This window comes from Lepidothrix coronata, unplaced genomic scaffold (assembly GCF_001604755.1).
Source record: "Lepidothrix coronata isolate B3197 unplaced genomic scaffold, Lepidothrix_coronata-1.0 Scaffold84, whole genome shotgun sequence".
Taxonomy (NCBI): domain Eukaryota; kingdom Metazoa; phylum Chordata; class Aves; order Passeriformes; family Pipridae; genus Lepidothrix; species Lepidothrix coronata.
The window spans coordinates 2208032-2218619 of NW_016690264.1; the positions used below are offsets into that span (position 1 = coordinate 2208032).

The following is a 10588-nucleotide window of genomic DNA, read 5'->3' on the forward strand; positions in this document are numbered from 1 at the left end:
GAAGCGACCCAAGTCCTGCAGCTGTGTGGTGACATGGGACAACCCCAGCCCTACACTGGTAGCCCTACAAACAGTGGCCTCCCAGAAAAACCCTCTGCATGTCCTCCCCTTGTCCTTCAAGGTCTCTCATAAATGGGGGTCCTCTGGCAAGTTAAAATGCTGTCGGGAAGCAGAGCGTTGCCTCACTATTGTCCTGCAGCAGAAAGAGACACGAACCAGAACAAATGCATTTCATTTGCTTTTATTTAATTAAAAAAAAAAAGTCAAAGTCATTGCAATCCCATTTAAATACAGAGATTTACAAATAGGTCCAAAACAGGACTAAAATATTCTTTGAAATGCTGTACTTTTAAATATTGTGCTTTCATAGATACATAAGAAAATTAGCATATAAAAATACTTTACAAGGAATACACTCTAATATATGGATAAAAATACACATTTAAGTAATGCATTTCATCTTCATATCATTCAAAATGCATAGGAAGGGATACAAGGACCAAGTTTTTCTTCCTCCTTTTTTTTTTTTTTTAAAGCCTTTAATAAAAGTCTTCATTAAAAACCTGTGAGAAGCCCCAGTGAGCTTCCACTGCTCAGAATATTGCATATAAAAACACTTTCGGCTGCACTGTCAATGCTCCACAGTATCAATTATGGCACATTATCTAGGTGTGGCAGCAATGGTATGGGATATTGCATACTCAAAGAGAAAATGGCTACGACGACAAATAGCTGGATGGGGCCGGGCACGTGTCTGGAAGAAACACCCTGATACGTTGTGCTATCACAGAGGGATGACAGGGACAGACAGTGGGGAGAGAAGTCCTGGCTCAGCAAAGCGACACACATGTGCTGTACACCCATCCAACAACCTATGGGCACCCCTCGAGGTGGTGATGGAGGAGCCAAAAGGGTGAGCAGGGAACGGGCGCAGTGGGCTCGGGGCTGCGGTGTCCGACTGACAGGCTCCTCCACTCCACTGTGCCCCAGCCTTCCCGGGGAAAGCGATGCCAGGATCACGCCACCACCAGGACACAAACATCATCATAAAGTGCTAATAGGTGGAACATGGCAGGCAGATGAGGGCACCAATGCAAACATCACAGCCCCTCTTCCAGGCGGGGCCGGGGGCTCTGGGGAGGGAGGGGAGCATCACGCTTGGAAAGCTACATGAGGCCAGCAACAGGCAAACACACACTGCCCAGCTCCCATGGGACACAGGGACACAACCTCCACCTAACAAAGGGCTTGTCATGCCACTGCCTGATGGGAGACAACAAGGTTTCATTAATTCAAAACATCAGGGGCAGCTCTGGGAATTTCGCTTTTCTGCTATTTACTTGCAGGCACAGGCCAGGTTTGCAAGCAAGAGATCTCCATAAAGCTCAGACAAACAAGGTGGCTGGGGATTTGAGCAGGTACTCAAGGCTTTTACCCTTGGGTACAGCCTCTACTCTGTATTAAGTACTGCAGCACAGGTAACCACATTGTTCATGGGAATCCATGCCAAGACAAGGTCCCTCATCCCACTGTGGGGCGAGCCAGGCCTGGGGGAGTGTGGACAGGGCTGTCAGGAGGCAGCTGCAAATACCAATTTTTGAACAAGAATTGAATCTAGCCACCCTCCAGCACATTTTGAAATGTCTTTTAGCCAGCGCTCTCCACTGCCCTGCACCGGGAGTGCAAGGGGCTGCAGGACTTGGTTTGTCAGGAGTGTCGGAAGGATGGAGATGGGCACAACATAAAAGGAAAGGCATTTCAGTCCTGCTGTATGCAATTAAGTGAGCAAACAAGGAACATAATAGCACCATGTGTGTTTATAGGATGGCCAAGGCCTTCAGGGCGAGGAGGATGTCAGAGGCAGGACCCTTCACACTCAATGGCTGGGGCACAGGGGGATGATCTGCCATGGGAGATGGCTGTGGATGCTCCTTCCTCCCGTCGGCAGCTCGTCCCATCGCCATCGCTGCCACAGCCCCCAGATGCACATCCAGCTCTGACCTTCCCAGCAATATTTGGCGGTCCACAGGCTCACTGAAGACCCACCTCCCCACTTGCAGGTTATGGTACACACAGCATTTACAAATACCAGTGCAAAAAACAGGAGAAACACCCCAAATACCACAACGGCTCAGCAGAGGCCCTGGGCAACGTCTGCTCTGCTCCAGACGCTCAGAGCGTCTGGACACTTGCCTTGACCTCGGCTCCGAGGGACACCTGCACCGGCAGCTCTCTGTTCCCCTCCGAGGGAGCGTTGGCGGCCAGTGCCAAGGGGTTTCGGCTAATCACCAGGTCCAGCTTATCTCCAGCCTCCGAAATCAAGGGAACGGCCAGACAGCAGTCAAAGTCTCTTGTTCGGATGCGATTTACCTGCGGGGATGGATTTAGGATGTGCCATGGGGAGGAACAAGAGAAAGATCACGTTTGTTAGTCAGAAAATATAAAGATTAGTGCTAAACCCACACCCGGGAAAACACACAACGCTTGGGGGTCCCCGATTCCAGGTTCAGAATGGAGCAGAGCAGAGGCACCCCTTCAGACTGAGCATCCTTGCTTAGCTGAGGAATGATGCAGAGGAAGGGGGAAAAAAAGTCTGGATCAGGCATGACCCCTGAACCCCAGTGCCTGGGGCAGTAGTACAAGTATCAAACACTGCAGGGCTCAAAAACAGTTCTCCAGTTCAAGCCTGTAGAAAAAAGGTTGCCGTTTTCCATGCTTATTTTTGCCATCATGGCTTTTACTGGCCCTAAATTTGTGGTGCTGAGTATTCAGCACCTAGAAAACAAATAAAGCCATGAGGCTTCTGGCAACCATTTGCCAGCTCAAACAGCAATAAACTGAGACTATACTGAAGAGTTTCTGCTTTTCCTCTCCCCATTTACATTCTTCATTTCACAGGAATCTGGATGCGTTTCATGTGGGCTCAAGAGGCAGCTGCAAATTCTCCCCATAGGATTCAACAGTGAAAGCAGGTACTGCTGGCTCTTGCAGGCCTTCAAGTACAGTTCTGGGCTGGGTCATCTGCAGAAACAACCCCTGCTCTCTTGCCTACAGCTCACAGAACACCTGGGCTTGGTGGCACGAGAGCTCTGGGATGGAGCAGGCTGGCAAATAGCAGGGGAAGGGAAGCAGAGAAAGGGGAAAGGGATTTCCCACCCACCTTTGGAGTGAACATAACCCTTTGGTCCAGGTGTTCCTTCCTTCTCTGGATAAGGGCTTGATGAGTCCATACAACCCTTCCATTCCAAACCCTTTCCCAGAATTAATGCATGCCCACATAGCTGGGCTCTCTAATGGTAGTGATGTCCTTCTGTGTCCACACATTTGACCCCAATACTGCTCCTTACAGTGTAGTAACAAGGGACAATTTCTAGCCAACTCATGGAAAAGGAGAGATAAACAATGAGCTTGCTCTGCCCTTGCTCTATGCCAGCCAGGTAGTCCCAGTGCAGAAGTGCCGTTACTACAATGCCACGCTCCGGTTAATCCATCCAGCCGAGCGGCAGAGGGTGTGTGACAGCAGTGACAAGGTGTTCCGCTGGCCTTCAGGCACATCGCCGTGCCCACGATCAGCAGCACTGTGAAGCATCCTCAGCAATGCACCTCTGTACTTCTGGAGGGGAGCCACCTGTACCGGGTCTGCAATCCCTCACTCACAGCTCCACACGTCAACGCCACGGCAATCACCTCATCTGCTCGTAGGTGTGAGCTGTGCGGCACAGCATGTGCGAGAAGGGTGTCGAAAGTTTCCATGCCGTTCTGTTTAGGATTTTGGGCACACCTCCCAGAGCCCTTGGCACTCACAAAAAAGCATCACATCCAACATGGAACAGAAAGGCAGCCCAGAGCCTAATTAGCTTCTTGTTCATTCTTGCACCATGTTTTATTTGAAGCTGAGAAGGAGTAATTGTATAGCAGCCAACTGGCTAGAGACCATAACAAGCTTAAACAAGGTTCCCCACAGTGCTGCCAGTCCTCCAGTTACCTGATGTACATAATATACTGGCTCTACTCCGACTGCTAAGAACCCCCGCCTAGAAATCAGTAAAACTAAACATCTTTCTGAGTGTTTCCAAATATGGTCACAATATCTACATTTCCAAATGGTGGCAATTTTTCCATTGAGGTTGCACTTCCTTCAGTTGCTGAGTTGCCCCAAAGCTAAAATAGTTGGTTTTCATCCATATAAAGCTCCTCTCCAATCTCCAAAACTCACCACGCTCTTTCTGTCCCTCTGGTAGTCTGATATGTCCAGGACACACGTTACAGACTGTGCTTTTGGCCAGAGTGTTTATTCTGTTTCTGCATCACCTACTTCAGATCAAGTCTCTTTCAAAGAAAAATATCCATATAAAACACTTTGCTTGAAGGATGTGTTTCCTAGAAAACTCTTTAGTTGTCAAAGGCATGCACAAAACTTCATGAATATTACTTAACTCTGCAAGGGGCTTCACAGGAACATGTATCAGCCAACATGATCTGGTTCATCTAAAAACCAGGAAAAGGATTCCGAGTGAGGAGAGGAAGCAACACAGTTTTTTGCTTGTTTTGAGCAGTCCAAGCTCAAAAAAGGCAGTGCTGGGACAGGCTGTGTCCTGGAATAGGAGTACTGCCTGGGGTACCACCTGAAGGTACTACCTAGTGATTTCTTATTATAAAACATAGGTCTCATTGAGTGCTTGGTGGCTAAGAGCTCACCTAGTTGGCTAACTATTACCTTTCATTAAAGTTAGTGCTGTCATGGATGGGTCTCACTTCTCTCTTCCTCTCAGCCACTCATTCACTCCGTCCCAGTCTCCAGAACTGCATTTTGCATTTATTACCTGAAGCACTCTGTCATATGGCTTGAGGCCACACTGATCTGCTGGCCCATCCGGACGGACCATATTTACATAGACACCTTTTTCTAGCAGGCCATCCGACAAACTGAATCCGAAATCTTCCCTCTCCGGGTCTTTGTGGAGTGTCATCTGGAGAGGCAGAAACAGACAAAGCATGTTTTAATGCAGCAGAGTAAGGAGGTGATGTGCAGGGTTGGCAGGTTGGCAGTAGAACAGGTAATGCATGCAGACCTACAGAAATTCTGCTCTGTGTCTCCTGGGCAGATTTTTCTTAGCCTGTGCAGTTAACACAGATTGAGCCTTATTTACCTGACACCATCACCTCAGGTAGATCACATGGCAAATTTCTTTGGTGACTGGCATAAAACCAACCCCACGACAGTCCCTCACCCTTGGATGCGGAAGGAAACACAAGCAGGGTAATACAGACATCTGCTGTTTCACCCAAAGAGCAACAAACAAGTGTTATTAATGGAGCATCTCCTTCCCTGGCCAGGGTACACCATGTACCCTCCGTGTGTGCCAGACCACCACACGAAAAATTAACATGTTCTCAGGGAAATTTCAATGTAGTGAGTGAAATGTGAAAGCAGCTCATTTTTAATACATCACTCAGCAGGAGCATCTCAAATTCTGCATATTATTCACAAGTTCTTTTCAGAAAACTCATATCGATAAGTGCTGACGTACTGAGGACAAGAAATGCGTAACCTCATTGCCCTTCCCTTGAGCACATCACACTTTGGCCTTGTCTAGAGGAGGAGAGCACTGCTTGAACTGTGCCTTGCCATGAGGTAACACTGGGAACCAGGGACAACTGATTCTCCAACACTACCAAAATCTCCCTTTGCCTCTCATGAACTGGGAGTGCATCTCTACTGTGGCTCTAACTCCATAACTGTGCTCTTGGCTGGGTAAGCCTCATGGATGTGCAGTCCTTGGGAAGGACAATGCTCAGGATGACACACAGGAGCAGCCCACCTGGCCTCAACCTCGTTTCCAAACAGCCAACACCAGATGCTCCAGCAGAATGAAGAGTCACCCTATAACATGCCTAGTTACACAGCTCTCCTCCTTCAGGTACGAAGGAGTTTTATTTAAATACACATTTGCCATGCCCTGAAGGGCAAAAGCAGATCAACCACGAAAAGGTTGTTTTTTCCATCTACCATAACTGCAGGTTTTATTCTAAAGTCACACTAGGAAAGAAAAAGACAATCAAATTCTTGAAAACTCTCCAGCTCCCTTCCCTGCTTGCATTCTGCATCAGCAGGTTCAACAGTTAATTACCTCTTCTAATTACTGCTGCCTCACACCATGCTTAAACTGGCTACATTCATCCGGATGCTGAATTCAAACCAGTATCCCACCATTGAAGTCCTACCGCTGTCACCCCTACAGGAAACACTGGAGGTGGAGTGGAAGGGGAGGGGAAATAAGTTATTTTTTATATGGGAAGTGGCCTACTGAATGGAGTGTGCTTCAGGAAAAGGGCTGATGTATCTCCACAGGGACACACTTTGAGCTCTTTCATTTTTATCTGTAGTACCAATTAATGAATTCCAGAACACAAGGATCTGGAAATCTTATATATTAAGAGAAACAGCAAAGCACAGGTTTGAACCCTGTTGAATGATGGCAACTAAATCCTGTTACTCTTCTGAAGAGTCCCTTTCATCTTAATCTGACCCTCTGGAAACCTTTGCTCTGACCTTGGTGAGGGCCAGCTTTAACAAGGAACATTTTCCCGGGATCCCTCTGAACAGAGAAGATTTTTTACAGGGTTGTAAAGCTTCTACAGCCTTAACCATCAAGGTACTGCAGTGCTAGAGCTAGACTGACCCCTGGCAACACAAACCTTGTGAAACTCAAGGGGAGTCGGGGACATGATTTCCTGCATCTCCTTCTCGATCTTCTTCATGTCCAGGTTCCTCTCGTTCTTCTTGGCAGGGGAGCTGCTGCCCTCAGTCTGTCCGTCGCTACAGCTGGAGTTCGCTTTCCTCAATGGGCTCATTCCCGATGGGTTGACAGAGTCCAGGAGCAGTTTGCTGCCCTCCAAGCCCAGGTTGTGCACACTCCCTGTCATGATGGATGCCTGTAGGGAGAGGGCATCATGCCACTCTGCTGAGCCAGCAGCAGGAGGGACCACGCAGCAACTAAAGCGGCACAGACAACAACAGCGCGGTACCATTGCTCTCATTAATCGGAAAATAACTACCAAAAATCTCTTCCTATTAGCTGTAAGAGCCATTCCCAGACCTCACGAGCCTGCTTCCAGGTCTATAGCTGACCCACTCTGTGCTCTCCATCCCCACCCCAACAGGGAGCTTTGTCTCAGAAGGAAGCACTTGTGAAGCATCTCGTTATTTTTTAATGAACAGGACCAGACAGACCTCATATTGTGCAGGAACCATCTCGACAGTCAAGAAGGATGAATATCCCAGTCTCAGGGAGCTCCCAGAGGAACCACAGTCTGCCTGGCTCTCCAGCCTACCCCTGCAGGCTGTAGGTCCCCACCAGTATCACACAGTGCTGGCAATGGCCCAGGGAAGTCAATACCTCGGACTCCACTGAGGCCAATTCAGCAGAGAAATGAGGATTTTATCTGTCAGTAAATGGGAGCTGTCACTGAGCAAAACTGAGTTAAAAATATGAAATTAAGTAGTATTTAAGCTTGGTCATCCTTGATAGAATCCATTAAAAGATGCCCCTAAGTAGCTTCGATTCCATTTGGCAATGCTTTTCACTAATGAGATTACATTGATCAAAGCTAACGAAGGAGTCAAGAATCCAGTCTGTGGAACCTCAGCTGGCTCCAGGTCACAGAGTCCATTTAAACAGCGTAATGAAAACTGTAATTTCAAAGTTTAGTCTTCAAGGGTCTGCAGTCCCATTAAATGTCAAAAGGTAGAAGAAAGGAAATGAAAGGTAGGGAGCAGATAGCAAAATTCTCCAACGCTGACCATGGCAAGTCAAAGAGCAATTTCTCCTGTGCACAGGGGAAATATCACACAACTGAGTCTCTAATCAAGACCCTCCAGCTCTTTGCTTCAAGCTGGAGCAAAGGCGAATAAAGTGACTTATGGTGGCAGTAGGAAAATGCCAGCACTACCCACGTTATCCCAAAATGGGATGGATAAAACACAGAAAATCTTTCAGCTTTGCACTTTTCAGGTTTGGGCAAAACTCAAACACCTGTTACGTGCTGGAAGGACACTGACTTACCACACACTTGAAAGGTAGATTAACAAACAGCAGTACAGCCAACTGTACATTGGGTACGTTTGTTCACTGACCTCAGGCAGCCTCAACACTCCCAGGGTGTTGTGCTGTGCTGTACCAGCACCAGCACTGCAGAGCCAGGGAGAGCAGAAAGGTCTGTGCACGCTGTGCTGCTGCCCTCCCTCATCGCTGCAAATACCGTAACCAACCAGCACCCAACAGCGTTTGACTCCTTCTCTATCTTCAAGGTACTTAAATCCTTCCTGCAGCATCATAAGCAATGTCCCAGGTGCTTTGGGTTTAATGCAAGCAGCAGAAAGGGCAATTTCAAACTTCTCCAGGCTTGGCTGCCCCACATTGTTTTTCCCATGTCTTGGCTGCCCTCAAAGCAAAGCAGGGACACACGCTCCACTAGACATACCAGAAAAAGCCTGTTTCTACCCATACCCATACTCTGGAAGTGGATTGCTACTATGTGTGAACCTGTTTCCAGGCTACCTTGGGTCACCTTGCAGGACTCTTTTTTTCTTTTCAAATGTGAAGCATGAAGGGTCAAAATAAAATAAAATTTAAAAGAAAGAATGAAATAAAATCAAATCTGTGACTGTCTAAAATCACAGGAGGCTGAGAGCTGGGGCTGAGAAACCTGCAATACAGCAAAAACCCCAATGAGCACTGCACATCCCACAGCATGCCTCAGGAAGGCTGGGCACATGGAAAGGGAGGAACGGATCAGTGGCAATTTGGATTTGATAAAAGGGGAGTTGAACCCATCAGACTCCCGCTAAAAACACAGCACTTCCCTTCTGTCCCCAGAACTTTCAAAATACTCTAGAAGTGTGCTAAATACACCAAAACCCTGGAGGTGCTCAGCTTTCAGTAAAATTCCTTTATATGTTTAAAAGCATTGCTACAACTGTCAAAGCTCCAAAGCCTTAAAACAGCAACTGCATCACAGATGCCTGGAAAAGGAAAGGGAGTCCACAAAATCCCTTCTTTTGCATCACAGAAAGGAGTACTTCCTCTTAAGCAGTCAATAACTGTTCAGAAAATTTGTTAGTGGCTGCCTAAGCTCATTTCTAAATACATTCAGGTCCAGGAAATAAGTGATCAAGGGAAAAAGTTATAGTTTGGGGAGGTTGGGGATTTGGGATTTTGTGTGATTTGCTTTCTTTTTAAGTCAGCATTTTCTTAAGTGTCTACGATAATAAAAACAGCATTTCATGCTTCAGCACAATAAATTTAATTGAGATTTCCTCATCCACTTACAGTTGCTAAGGATCAAGGAGGAAAGGACAATTAGTAAGTCCCTTGTCACCATACAGGCCAAAACAGGACTTTCCTTTTCGACCTTCAATTAGTCAGAAATTGCCTTTTTTTCACTGAAGTCTCAGCAATATGCAACTGTGCATAAAACCAGTCCCACTGGGAATGATGGAGAGCACGATCCAGGGAGCTCTTCTGAGTCCTCTGCACCCGGAAGACAGGGGGAGGAATGGGCTCGTGGGGTCCTGCTCCTCCTGAGGAGGGGAGCAGCACAGGCTCCATCCTGCTAGGCAGGTCTCACAGTCTCAAGGGAGGCCTTTATTTGCATCCCATGACTTAGAAATCCAGGCTCCTCATCCTATAACCGGACACAATAACATGACCTCCAAAGCATTTTGGATAAAGAAAAGAGAAAGTGGTTTGTGAAGAGAGGAAACACCTTTATTTCTGCAGGAAGCAATTACTTTCTCAGATTTTTCCATGGGGAAAGCTGGCTGAAAAGCTTCCAATTACCTATTTCACTAAAACAGTTTCCGGCAGAGTGACAGCTGAATGCAAGATATATGTTGTGCCTGTCTGTACTTGAAGCAAGCCAAGGCTTCAGTCCCAATGGGGGCTTGGGGGACTCCTTTCGCTTGGCCTTCAAGTGCTTTGGACAGGCAGCATCTTTCCAAGCAGAGAGTTTACTGTTGGATAGGAAAGACTTGCCAACAGTCATGTGAATATTATTGGCCAGCAACAGTTCGTGAAAAGAGCATGGAATTCCTTGTGTGTAAGACATCGGCTCAGGGGAAGAGCGCACGCAAGCAACTGTCTAATGAGACACAGTTATCCATTAGCACAAACACTGACATGAATTAAACCCAAACCCTTCTTCACACCACTGGCAGCACAGGGATGCTACAGGCAATTAACAGATCTGGGGAAACGGTCTAACATTCATGGAAAGAGCAACAGTCAGATCAGCAGCAAATTCAGAAAGTGATTTACCTCAATCTCCCTCAAAAGTTCAGACTGGCCGCATGTTTCCAAATCCTCCAAAGCTTCTCCAAAAACACGCCAAAAATTATCCTCGTGAGTGGTCTCAAGGCCATTTTGGCGGTTGGGGTATCTGTTGTAACGTAGGAACCAAACATTGTCAGCACTCTTCTGCAGCGGGATGAAAGCCGCAAGGCTACAGCAAGTGTCTCACCAGTAAAAGCAGACTTGAAGAGTCTTCATATACAAAAGCAAACAATATGAACTTTTCAAACAAGAGT

At 47.1% G+C, this 10588-nt stretch overlaps 1 protein-coding gene across 4 annotated transcripts in view; it reads right to left on the bottom strand.

The window, feature by feature from the left end:
• Window positions 1–225: 225 nt before the first annotated feature.
• Window positions 226–10588, bottom strand: part of LOC108500118 (glutamate receptor-interacting protein 2-like) — a 41015-nt gene continuing 30652 nt past the window's right edge. For 2 of the 4 annotated variants that reach the window (XM_017820661.1, XM_017820663.1), the window contains 4 exons: window positions 10320–10440; window positions 6700–6936; window positions 4824–4970; window positions 226–2370 (listed from right to left, as the gene is read on the bottom strand). In XM_017820661.1, coding sequence (XP_017676150.1) covers window positions 2173–2370; window positions 4824–4970; window positions 6700–6936; window positions 10320–10440 — 703 coding nt within the window. In that variant the 3' untranslated portion in view covers window positions 226–2172. Of the gene's footprint in view, window positions 2371–3160; window positions 4971–6699; window positions 6937–10319; window positions 10441–10588 lie in introns of all 4 variants that reach the window. The other 2 variants (XR_001875756.1, XM_017820662.1) reach the window with 2 other exon arrangements.